The 12,912-nt window shown below is 39.3% G+C and overlaps 2 protein-coding genes across 2 annotated transcripts in view; one reads left to right on the forward strand and one right to left on the reverse strand.

The window, feature by feature from the left end:
- The first annotated feature begins 3,546 nt into the window (after positions 1-3,546).
- On the forward strand, positions 3,547-7,909 carry LOC135682937 (uncharacterized). The gene is made up of 2 exons (XM_065198040.2): positions 3,547-3,798; positions 6,090-7,909. Exons 1-2 carry the CDS (start codon positions 3,593-3,595, stop codon positions 6,973-6,975), a joined length of 1,092 nt encoding a protein of 363 aa, XP_065054112.2. The 5' UTR covers positions 3,547-3,592; the 3' UTR covers positions 6,976-7,909.
- Positions 6,636-12,912, reverse strand: part of LOC135683371 (uncharacterized) — a 31,143-nt gene continuing 24,866 nt past the window's right edge. Inside the window, exons 19-22 of the mRNA XM_065198610.2 lie at positions 12,042-12,137; positions 10,973-11,064; positions 9,948-10,055; positions 6,636-9,260 (exon numbers count right to left, since the gene is read on the reverse strand). Of these exons, the coding sequence (XP_065054682.2) occupies positions 9,137-9,260; positions 9,948-10,055; positions 10,973-11,064; positions 12,042-12,137 (420 nt within the window). The 3' untranslated portion in view covers positions 6,636-9,136. The remainder of the gene's footprint in view (positions 9,261-9,947; positions 10,056-10,972; positions 11,065-12,041; positions 12,138-12,912) is intronic.

Genomic DNA, 12,912 nt, shown 5'->3' on the forward strand with positions numbered 1-12,912 from the left:
TTAAATTAATACTGCACAAAGTGTGTAATACTGCACACTAAAATAGGCCCTGAAAAGAGTATTATCATTCAAGAAAGGAACATGCACAAATTACATTACAAAATATAGGCAACATTGGAAAAATCCTCTTCCCCCTAAATTATCATCTAATTTGCATCATTTATTGATCATTATGACCGTAAACATTTGTGTGAACCCCCTCCCTCCATCTTTGGTTAGGTAATATGTGAACGTTCCCATACCCAACAGCCAACACATCGATAATCTTATCCAGATACAACCATTCTGAATGGAAAGAACATAGGATAGAACCCTCTCAGCTATTCGATATCAGGCATTTGAAATAATTCGCATTAGTCATAAGTGAAGAAACTAATTTGCGTTAGTCATAAGTCTTGGTTAATCACAAGTCTTGGGCGTTTTCGAAGATTTCGGAAAACCATTCAACAAATTATACAATTATGAGGAATTGGCAAAAACTGGTGGAAATTTGATACATCATTGATATAGTTTTACTCAATTTAATGGTGAAGCTAAAGCCTGGTTTCCATATAGCCGTAAGGCTGCCTGCGGCTGCCTGCGACTGCTTTCTGCCATCTTCCATCTTCCATCCCTACGGTATCGCCGGCAGATAATTCTTTATGGAAACGCTTTCTAACGGTACCGCAGGCAGCTGTTTGAAGTGCCGTAAGACTGCCGGGAGAGCCGGGAGAAAGTTGAACGAGTTCAACTTTTCCCGGCTCTTACGGCAGCCTCCCCGTACCGCCGGCAGACAAATTACAAATGGAAACGCCTTGCCTGCGGCTGCCTGCGGCATTCTTTTGTTCAAACGAATCATGTGATGTGCAAGAACCAATTGAAACAGGGCTTTGTTGTTGAATTTTGCCCGCCAGTTTTTCCCGCTCAAACATTACCTAGTTACTGGCATAGTTACCGATACCGCAGGCAATTGAAAACAGAACGTTTCCATTTCCCGGCGATACTGTACGGGTGGAAGATGGAAGATGGCAGAAAGCAGTCGCAGGCAGTCGCAGGCAGCCTTACGGCTATATGGAAACCAGGCTTAAACTAAACTGTAAAATCTATGACGCCGAAACCATAACAACGGCGAACTTTTTATGCAAACGTTCTTTCGAGAGGTCAATTGATGGTTGTAATCAATTTTAGTTCTGTGCGAATATTAATAATTGCCTTTCGAAAGTTTTCAAGTTTTTTGAAAAATATAACTCGAAGCAAGGGCGTAACGGGAAATTTCGAAGTGTCCTGGTAGGCCGAGAAGCGATGGGTTGAGAAAAACTGTGGGTAATTTTTCGCAGGTAGAAAGGCCAAAATTTGGTGTATCGTACAGAGCAGTGAGAGATCGCTTCCAGAATATTTTCACCAACAAAAAGTCCAAAAATAGAAGAGAAGAAAGTGCAAGTGGAATTAATCCTGAGCACACAGAAAACATGTTCTCCTTGCAAGATAAGGGAGCTTTTTGATGCAGCAATTGCTGATCAGCAAGCAGCATCCCAGCAAGTTGAAGAAAAACAAACAGCAGAAATGGAAAAAGCTGAAGAAATGAGAAGGAAATCAGTAGAAATAATGAGAGGAAGCAGGAAGAGAAAGGAAGGGGAGGTAAAAAATGTAAGTGAAAAAAAAAGGAACGTTCGGCAGAAAACCTTCAAAATTATTCAAGAAAGAATCAGAGTTGACAGTTGACTCAATCCGGGCTGACTCACAAATGCGTTTGGAAATCAAGTTTAGACTCTAATTCCGTTTAAAATACAAATTGAAGAGAGGTTACCCTGTGTGAACTCAACACAGGTTGAGCCCGGGTAGCTTTTGGAGTGTAAACCGGGCTTTCGATTGGAAATAATTTCACTTGCTTTCATTAATAAGCGTCAGACGAAGAGTTCAAGTGACTTTTGTTCCACTTTTCCGAGGTATTTTAAACATTATTTCTTCCTGGTACTCATATTGTAATTTTCTTAATGTAACATCAGTCATTCTATCAAGTCAATTTTGCGTAGACACGACATGCTCAATGCATTCTAAACAACATGTTTAAAATGAGTCAGCCCGGGCCGCTGACTCGGCCCGGGCTGACTCGGCCCGGGCTGACTCGGCCCGGGCTGACTCGGCCCGGGCTGACTCGGCCCGGGCCGCTGACTCGGCCCGGGCCGCTGACTCGGCCCGGGCCGCTGACTCGGCCCGGGCCGCTGATTCGGCCCGGGCCGCTGATTCGGCCCGGGCTGACTCGGCCCGGGCTGACTCGGCCCGGGCTGACTCGGCCCGGGCTGACTCGGCCCGGGCTGACTCGGCCCGGGCTGACTCGGCCCGGGCTGACTCGGCCCGGGCTGACTCGGCCCGGGCTGACTCGGCCCGGGCTGACTCGGCCCGGGCTGACTCGGCCCGGGCTGACTCGGCCCGGGCTGACTCGGCCCGGGCTGACTCGGCCCGGGCTGACTCGGCCCGGGCTGACTCGGCCCGGGCTGACTCGGCCCGGGCTGACTCGGCCCGGGCTGACTCGGCCCGGGCTGACTCGGCCCGGGCTGACTCGGCCCGGGCTGACTCGGCCCGGGCTGACTCGGCCCGGGCTGACTCGGCCCGGGCTGACTCGGCCCGGGCTGACTCGGCCCGGGCTGACTCGGCCCGGGCTGACTCGGCCCGGGCTGACTCGGCCCGGGCTGACTCGGCCCGGGCTGACTCGGCCCGGGCTGACTCGGCCCGGGCTGACTCGGCCCGGGCTGACTCGGCCCGGGCTGACTCGGCCCGGGCTGACTCGGCCCGGGCTGACTCGGCCCGGGCTGACTCGGCCCGGGCTGACTCGGCCCGGGCTGACTCGGCCCGGGCTGACTCGGCCCTGACTCATTTGGATAGAAATAATGTATTGTAAAGGCGAAAGAGGGTAGGGCCTGGTCAACTTTTCCACTGCGCATGCGGAATAAGGTTGTGAATTGAAAAAGACGAACTTTTAAGGCACACAATTAAAATGTGTGAGAAGGAAGAACCGCAGGATAGGCTGTCCACCGGATTCTGTGAATCTTACAACGAGATTTTAAAATGAAAGATATACAGGAACAACGCAATACGACGATGAGAATTCATTGTGATGAAATAAAATTTTCAAAATAAATTAAATTTAAAGAATAATAATAATTATTCATTTCCTGTTCCTCGTACACAATCCATGTAAGTGGATTCATATCAGATTATTATTCAAACATTTGAAGTTCAAATTGACGAAAACTGGCTTGAAAGTTTCATCAAGCTGCGATGATGGAATTCCCCCTTCTGAAGACGTCCTGAATAATTTTTTCTAATCCAGTATCGCTTTTTGCTGTTTTGCTCGCTTTTTTGATAAATTTAAAATTTAAAACTTTCTGATAAGAGCACTCTTCGGACAGTCGCTATATTCTTTTTTAATACTCGCAGCGAATTCGCATAAAAATTTCTGCCAGTGTAAATTGAACTTCGACTTCGAGTGAAAAATTCGCAGCTAAAAAATTCGTGGCGAAAAATTCGCTTCGCCCGAAAAATTCGTCTCATGTAAATAAGGCTTAACTTTTAACCCGGTTTTGTTTTAGCCCGGGCTCGTCTAGAAAGCAAGATGGCAGCCTCAAAGTCAAGTGATGAGGAAGTTAACAACGATCAAGATTTGGCCTTCGTGGCAAACATGGGAAAATTAATAGAGCACAATGCTCTTGGCATATCTTTAGCCATTGGTTACCGTGTAGGACTGATTGAAGTTCTTGCAAATCTTGACGAACCCAAGACTTCGATTGAAATTGCTGACAAAGCTGGCCTAAATGAGAGGTTTGTCTTCAGCAATGACTCGTTTCTAACAACGAAATTATGATATTTGAAATTTTCAAGGAGTTTAATTTACTTGAATGGTGGGTGGGGGAAGATACTGTTAGATATTTATTGTTATTATCTCTTTTGTTAAAACAGCTTGAACTATGGTATGGTTGCATGCGTGCGCTGGACGGATTCAAGAGAGGATAGGATAGTGTCACCAGCAAACGTCTTTTCAGCTTCATAGACAGCTTAAAACTGCTAGAAGCTTAACCAGTAACAATTCGGTGTTTTTTTCAGTGGTGGCTCCAGGGGAGGGCTAGGGGGGCTACAGCCCTCCGTCGGAAGCATCTAGCCCCCCCCCCCCATCGGAGGAAATTTTAGGTTATTGTCGGAGCAAATTTGACAAAATAACGTACGAAAACTGCTTATTTTAGTCATTTTAGCCCCCCTGTCGGAAGCTCCAGCCCCTCTGTCGGAAGATTTCTGCCGCCACCTCTGGTTTTTTTATCAGAAACTTTTTCAACCTACATAGTGTATTGGGGTACCTCTATGCAAAACATCTAAACAGTACAAAGTTCAACTTGCTGAATTTACTGGCACTTTCACAAATGTACTAAACAGGAAAATACAAATTTCAACTTGTAATTCTTTAATTTAGAGAGCCTGCAAGTAGTCATTTCACAGTGAACAATAACCAAACTTTGTTAATTTGCAGTGTTACCAAAAAAATCCATCTTTGCCCTTTTTTCTCAGAAATGGTCAACCTTTTAGTTTCACCTTTATGTATAACCCAGGGTGGAATTCATGTGAAACTCACGCCGGACATATGCCAATAAACTATAGAAAGACAATGGGAAATCGTTAGTCTACGCCGGATATATCCGGTGTAAGCTACATGGATTCGACACTTGGATTTTTTTCAGTTATGACATGCAGCCATCTATCTAACAGTCAGTAATGATATATATTATCATCTTAATTTTGATTAATTATTTGAAATTGGTTTTCGTTATTTATACTTATTAAACATAAGCAATTTTTTTCAAACGTGATTACACTTTCTGTTTTTCCTGTGAAAAGAATGAGGTTTCTGTTGCATACAACAAATACAACTTTTCAAACAAACTACAAATCTAATTTTGATTTTTCTGCAGAACTGATTCTTGTGGTAAAGCTGCTATCAAACGTGACAAGTGCCACAAGTGTGACAACTGCTAGTGATCCTTCTGTTTGTTCAATTTGCCATGCACTGAAACAGCTTCTCTATACGGATTACTCTTTTATATAAATGAAACGCCATCTTGGTTAAAAAAGTCATCACTACAAAAACAGGCCTTGTTAAAGTGCTTGAGCACCGCTCACAGGCAAAATGTGCCAATCATATTACGTCTGCAGGCACATCTGAATGAGCGGTCTTAGATAGATTTGTTCAAAGTTTTCAATTGTTTAAGAATTTAGAGAAAAAATTAAGCTACAAGTTTCACCATGTTAATATTAAGCTTTGTCGAAGTGATTTATGTAGCAAAAAGAGAATAATAGATTTTTCTAATTAGGAAGAACAAAATTTCCAAAGATCTTGTTATGATTATTTATTCTGTTTACATTGCTGCAGGAAGCTATTGGTTAAATCGGTCATTGATTGAAGGCTTCCGTTTAAAAATATTCAGGACAGACTACCAATCTGGGTGGGGCGTGCAAGAGATGGAAATTGTGATTGCTGTTAATGGTTAAAATATTAAAAAAGCTGAAAGAATCCTTAGTTATAGTATCAAACAATATCAAGCAATAAAACCAGCTGCCATTTGTTTTTTTGCTTGAAAAAAATTAAGGACTCAATCACTACAAATTTTCGGCGTGACTTATTGGTCTCAATGATAACCTCAGTGCATGCCTGCATGCTCGCACGCTATCGCACCCCATTGGAAGCACCATAAAATAGTTCCTATGGAATAATATATAAAATCAGGGCTTCCTTGAGTGCGTTCCATTGAAAGCCCTGATTTTATATACTACGCATTGCATATGAAAAAAGTCTTGTAGGCACCCTTTGCAGAACAGTTTGTGCTTGCAGCCACAACAAATTTGAAGGGAGGTATATCCAAAAGAGACTGTTGTATTTTTTATTGCCTCTCTCGCAAATTTACGTGTTTTAATCTGTCATCGAGCAATAAACCAGGCACTGAAATTGAATGTCTTTTGAGATGCGCTATTAATTTTATAGCTGTTTAGAGAGTAAATCAATTTATTTAAAATGTATTGTTTCTTCATATTGTGTATGTATAATCAAAATTTATCTTTTACATCAGATATGTTAGAGAATGGTTGGCAATCTTGGCAGTTGCAAGGGTGATAAATGTTGACAAAGAGACTAATACCTATTTCCTTCCAAGGAACCGTAGGAAATTTCTAAACAGCCCTTATACCAGATTCAACTTTGAAGTATTCTTCACAATGTTCCCACCAATTATACCTCAGTTAGAAACATGTTTTAGTAAGGGTGGAGGCATATCATATGATAGCTATGCTGGATTCCATGCGTGGATGGACTCATTGTCATCGTATGGCCACAAGATGACATTGTTACAACATCACATACCATCAATAGAAGGCTTGCATGAGAAGCTGGAGTCAGGTATATGTTGCCTGGATGTAGGATGTGGGATGGGAAGCCCAGGGCTCTTATTAGCAAAACAGTATCCAAAAAGTCAATTCTATGGTTTTGACTTATCTGAAGAGGCAATAACTCATGCTAAAGAAGAGGCAAATAAATTGGGATTGCAAAATATTAATTTCTTGGTGAAAGACTGTGCAAAGTTTTATCCAGAATATGAGGAAATGTTTGACTACATATCAGCCCATGATGCAATCCATGATCAAGCATATCCAGCTGCTGTTTTGTCATCCATTTTCAAGATGATGAAAAAGGGTGGGATTTTCTCAATGATTGATGTTGAGGCACACAGTCATCCTGCTGACAATATAGATGTTTCAAAAGCAACTTTGAAGTATACCTATAGTCTTATGCATTGCATGCCTGTCAGTCTTTATTTTGAAGGTGGAGCTGGCCTGGGTACTTGCTGGGGAAGGGAGCTGGCTACACAAATGCTGAAAGAAGCAGGCTTTTCAAAAGTTGTCATGAAAAATTATGCCGGAGAATCATTCAATCTAAGTTATGTTGCAACAAAAGAATAAACATTTTTAAAGATAATCTTATACTTTTCCAAACAAATATATATATAGTACATCGGTAATAAATTTATGTTTATGAGTAAGCTTTATAACATAGATGATTAAAATGACATGACAGATACAAATAAGACAAAAAATGCAAGAATATTTTGAACTTTTTGTATTATGATGGAAAATGGAAACAAAAAATCTGGCAACAAGAAATCCAGCAACTAAATTTTGATCCAATTTGATCAGTTTTAATGATTTATATATGATTCTTATATACCCTTCCTTTTTAGATTTGGTGTTAATAAATTATACAGTATTTTTTCCAATAAAAGTCATATTTTTTGTTTTGACTTAAGTCAAGGATTTTGAAAATTAGATTTATATTTAAATCAAGAAACAATCTTCAAAAATCATATCACTGTAAAGTGTTGTGTGCATGGAGAGTCAGCTGCTTTGTTCTTGTTTGTGAGTTTTGTGTTGTTGCTTGTTTCCTCTGTTGACATTGTTTGCTGTGCGCCCTTGAGCTATTATTATGTGTTGTTGTTTATGAGTGTCATTGTTTTTGGTGTGAGCCTGAAGTGTGATTGTTTTGCATGTGTGTTGGGAAATTTGACATTTTTTGCTTGCGTTTGAGCATTGATTTAGAAATTCAACAACGTAGAATGCAAAGTTTTTTATTTGATGAATCGGCCCTAAAAACATTCTTTCTAGGTTGATTTTGGGATGTAATTAGATAGAGGTTTTTATAAATGAGATAAAATATGTATTGACAAGTATTTTTATGCTGTGGATGTAAAAATTGCGGTTTTTAGATAATTAGATAATTAGATAATGCCAGATTTGGCTGTGTGTTGAAGATTAATATAATTGCAACACTCTACACCTAATAGAAATTTTGTGGCTGTGACATATAAATGTACTGAATGAAACCATTGTGTGTATAAAATTGTCAAGTGTTCTAGAAACACGTGATTGTGATTAGAAGGCATAAATAAGAAGGTACCATTGAAACAATTCTAAAATGAGGTTTGAATGCCCTAAAAAGTAACATTTATTGATGGAGAACTAGACCATTTTGCTTACCAACTAGCAATTTTGCAAAACCAGTAATGACTGTAGCGATCAAACCATGTAACAACATATCCCCTTGTTGGAATATTATGGTTGTGGATAATATCCGTTGCATTTGTGAATATCTGCATTTATATGTTACATAATCATGGGCAAAGCAGATTCAAAACTTTTAAGGGGGCTTGCCAGAATTTCACTGCTAAACTGCCTGAATGGAGCCTGAAGTGCAATACATTTTGCCTGATCAGGGGGGCTGCAACCCTCCTTCCCGATGCCTCCTAGGCCCACAAACATAATTTCTGGTACAATGGACCTTTTCAGTTCTATTGACCTTTTCTCAAAATTTTTCAAGTTTGTCCAATTTATTCCTTACTTACAAACAGGTCTGTGAGATGAAGCAGGTTTTAAGTATCAATGGGTTGTAGACAGAAAGTAGCTCAAAGCAGTGAATTATCTATTCAGCTATGAACACACATCTTTGAAATATCAACATAATTTACAAGTCATTTGTGAAAAAATATATACTTATCTCTACCCTTGTAATCAGGACAAGAGTGCATATTACAGAGTTGATGCAGGGCTGAAAAAAGTTGGGAGGGGGTTCAACACGTTAAAAGCTAAGGTAAATATAGTTTATTGTATAATTAAAGTACACTTTGAAAATTATCAGGAGGCTTGAATAAGGGATACATAATTTTAGGTCAAGTTTGGATTGGGAATAAATAGATGGTAAGCCTTTATTAGCCATTTTAATGCTAGGATGAGGATAATTCGAGGAGGCTTATACTAAGGGGTAGGGTGATTCGAGAATTTACGGTACCTTCACAGGTGCACCATCGTCAAAAAGACAGTCACCCACTTAGCTAATGGGTGTTAGATATCTCACCATCATAATTGCTCGCTTTAGAATATGCCAACTTGTAATAACTTACCTTTGAAAAACCAAACACTCCAAATAATTATACTTAGGGAAATTTAAACACCGTTTCACCATATAAATCCAGTATTCTAATTTGTCGTATTCCAATCTGTTGGGACTGCAATACATTAGAACCACTACCGATAGAGTAGGTATCTTTATTGCAGCGCTCGTTTCTCTTCGCTAGCTGAGAAAATTCCAAAGCTTTACAATGCAGTCTTGTGATGCAGTGACTATTCTCGCTTCGTCAAAAACCACGCTTGTTATAGCGTCCTCGTGGCCTCTGAACGAGTTCAAGCAAACGCAACTGTAATATAGAAAGTTTTTAGGTAAAATCCAGGAAAACATTTATTGGTTTATATTTGAAGATTTGCAAGCCCATAATTTTCATTCTGTCTTTTGCTTGGCTAAAACTTTTGCGGCTAAAACAATATTTCCGCGCCACGATTTCAAAAACCAGTGTTTTGTTTGAAAATATAACAAAACCCTGACCTACCCCAACACAAAAGTTCTTATTGATCTTGAATAGTTTAAGGTGGGGAGTTTGGTATTTAATCGCATTGCACCACCCACCACCACTGCCTCAGAAGCCATGCCAAAAAACATTTTTAGTCGCGGTAATTCGTTCCCTAAATAGTTATGTAAAAGAGGTTGCTTCAAAAAAGCATATCCCCTATCCTTGAAACCAGTTTTTCATTACGTACCGCCACAACCTTGAAACAAACTTTATTTTTAGAAGACAAGAAATCTTGCACACTGCCCCGACTTAAAGGCGCGGTTGCAAGGGGTGCAAAAGCACCAATTACGTTGGGAAATTTTCGCAAATTCGCTACTTTGTCGGAGTTATTGGAAAATAAAGCCCCCCTTAAAATATACGCAGGCGATTGCCCTGTTCTATAGGTTTATTTGATAATAAATACAAACAAGAAGACATCTAATATTCTAGGTTACTCACAAAATTGTATTTCACCAAGAACACAAAATTGCAGCATACCTTTCTGCATTCCAATATTTGATCTTCCCATCTCTGGAACAACTCACTATAACCTTTAGCGGCCTTTTTCGATTAGCTTCTCTAGAGGATATTTGCAATGCCTCTATCCTATAAGTAAAGAAATAAACGCACTCAGAATCTAGCTTAACAAGCCAACCGAAAGGTAAATGAGATGTAAGAACTGGAGCGAACAGATCTTCTTTAGAGCACATGTCTTGCTTCACTAGCGTTTTAAAATCGTAAAACTGATAGGCTCCAATTAGTTACCGTAGTACGATGGAGGGAGATACTGTTTCTATGCAGCCTCACGGACAGACCTTGTAGGATCCTGTCTGTATTATTTTCCATTACCCATTCCTGGTTGACATAAACATGTTATTGACATGGACAGGAAAATCGTTTTATTTAATGATCAGTCTAAAATAAACTTGTTCAAGTGTTAAATGAAGCTTAAGTACAGTACTGAAGAAGCAAAATATGGCAAATGCCAACTACAAGAGGCTTCTACTGGCAAACAACCTTGTTCCTATTTTTATTGGTACTAAATTAAAGATGTTCGATTTTTGGAAAAATTAATGACCTGATACTGTTATTAATAGTTATTACTTATGGAATCTTTAAAAGAGGTTTTGAATCAAAAAACGTGTTTTGCTGCCTTAGGTATAAAAATGTTCCTCCATAAAAAGAGTATTGAGGTTTCTAAGAGCCTTATAAACTTCAGGTGCGAGCAATCTTTCGAAGTACAAGTTATTCCGAATAAGCAAGCAGATTGTTGTACGATTAAAAACGGTCCAAGTAACACCCTCTCTTTTCCCTGGTTTTTCCTGAATTCATTTGCCCTATATCATCAGTATTCACATAGTGTAGAACATATAATGTTTTCTATTTTCCTCTTCCAAAAACTGACCTCGTTTGCCTTTTTTGAGACTTTTACAGACTTTTTACTGATTTTATCGTCATAATAATCAAGTTTCAACCCTTCATGTAGGTAATCAACGAGAAAGAAAAAAGAAAAAAAACCAAACCTTTCTTTGTGGCCTTTGAAGTCCCCGATGTTTTCCCATGTGTGTGTGTCCCAAAGAGACAAATTGTTTCCAAAGGAACAAGCTAGAACACCCTACAAAAATATGGACGGAATAACTAGAAAAAGTCCTTAAAATCCAATTAATAGCCGTATAAATTTAGAGAAAAATTTGTGGTTTTATCCTGGGATATACTCATGACTTAATTCAATGATTTGTCATCATCTTTGGGAATAGGATTTTTTTTAAAGACATTTATCTACATTACCAATAGATATTGTAAGATAGTTGAAAAAATTATTGATTTTAACACACAATGGCGTCGCAAAATATCTGGTCTTCTATGACACTTTTCAAACTTAATAGTTTAAGTTCAAAGTGGGTAGCCATAGTAAATCGAGGTTAGGCTCAGTGGTTTACAACAGGCCTAACATTGAAAAAAGTTAATAAAATAGAATCAAGTTAACATCCAAAGTATGTTTAAACCATAAATCGAAAAAAGACCCTTTGAGGCGCTGTTCTAAATGGTATCTCAAATAAACTCAAAAGGTATGGCCTTATTTTTCGATTACAGAAACGAATGACAATTCTATTGAAGGCACAAAGTGGTAATAACCGATGCTATAATGGAGACATGCTGGCAGAGCCCGATCGTCATTCCATCTAGCAGTTTTAAAATCCAAGAATACAAGAATACAATATAGTTTTAGAATGGAAACTAAAGAACCGCTTTTGTGTAGAAAAGTAGGCGATTTCTGATTGGCCTATTCCGATCCACAAATGGGTATATGAAAATTACTGTTTACCGGTCTGCCATAAAGTGCCCCATGCCGTATAGGCAGAGCATTGCACACTGCCTGATGCTCGTATTAACGTGAAACTTGCAATAGCAACTAACAACTGTCCTGTTCTATACAAAAAAGAACAACTGGGTACACGTATTCCCTAGCCCAGAGTTTTAAAACAAAATTATGACGTTTTTTACATTGAAGTGTGTCAGTAAAAATTTTGGAATTATAAAGTAAGGTATGCTACCTGTAATACGACATTAATGTTGCAGAAATTGTCATACCTCGTGGTATCCTACAGCAGTGACCGGGTGGTGACCTGAAGAAATCATGATGCATTTCACGCATTCAGTTGTTACCATATTCCACATGCGAATAGTCTGGCAGAAAATAAAATAGGAAATACAGTATAATCCGGTTATAACGTACTTTAAGGGACCAGCGTATTAAGTACGTTATATCCGAAGTACGTTGTAACGTGGGTAAGCAAAAATTAACTAAAACCAAGCACATCTTTTGCCAGGACATAGTACACCGGTACGTTATATCCGAAAGTACGTAATAACCGAGTACGTTATAGCGTGATTCTACTGTAGTAAAATTCTTCATAACTACAGCTGCTGACTGGGCAGTCTTTGTTGTGACTTGGGCGAGACATAGGTGTGTACCATAGAGAGAGACATGTCTTCTAATAAGAATATATATCAATATATACATATATGATGATTATAGAAATTTGTCTTTTGATACTTCCGTAGCATAGTGCTCAATACGTTAGCACGTAGAGCGTGATATATCATAGATTGAAGAAAGTAAAACTACATGGTTTATCTCTACAAGCCTGTTTCGTGAGTAACTCACTTTTCAGGAGATATATGATGATTATATGTAATTATTTATACTCAAGAGAGAGAACCTCTCTCCATGCCTCGTACATCTAACTCTAAATCAATACAAAAGATGAGAGGGCGTAATGCGAAGAGATTCCGGAAATGCCAAATATGGTGAGACCTTCTCACTATGTGTCCCGGAGCCCTGGACCCAAATGGAGGTTTTCTGTCTCCTTTGCAAAAGTCTTTTTAGTTCTTTAAATGTTTTAATCTTAACAAGTTTTACTTACTTGCAAAAACATAAGTTATGTGTTAGAAAAGCAAT

This window comes from Rhopilema esculentum, chromosome 17 (assembly GCF_057945365.1).
Source record: "Rhopilema esculentum isolate cy_ngs chromosome 17, ASM5794536v1, whole genome shotgun sequence".
NCBI lineage: Eukaryota > Metazoa > Cnidaria > Scyphozoa > Rhizostomeae > Rhizostomatidae > Rhopilema > Rhopilema esculentum.

What these genes read in the sequence shown, in the direction of transcription:
- LOC135682937 (XM_065198040.2), top strand. Translation starts at nt 3,593, where the DNA reads ATGGCAGCCTCAAAGTCAAGTGATGAGGAAGTTAACAACGATCAAGAT. An exon ending in AAAGCTGGCCTAAATGAGAG is followed by an intron (nt 3,799 to 6,089) that starts GTTTGTCTTCAG and finishes CTTTTACATCAG; the next exon opens with ATATGTTAGAGAATGGTTGG.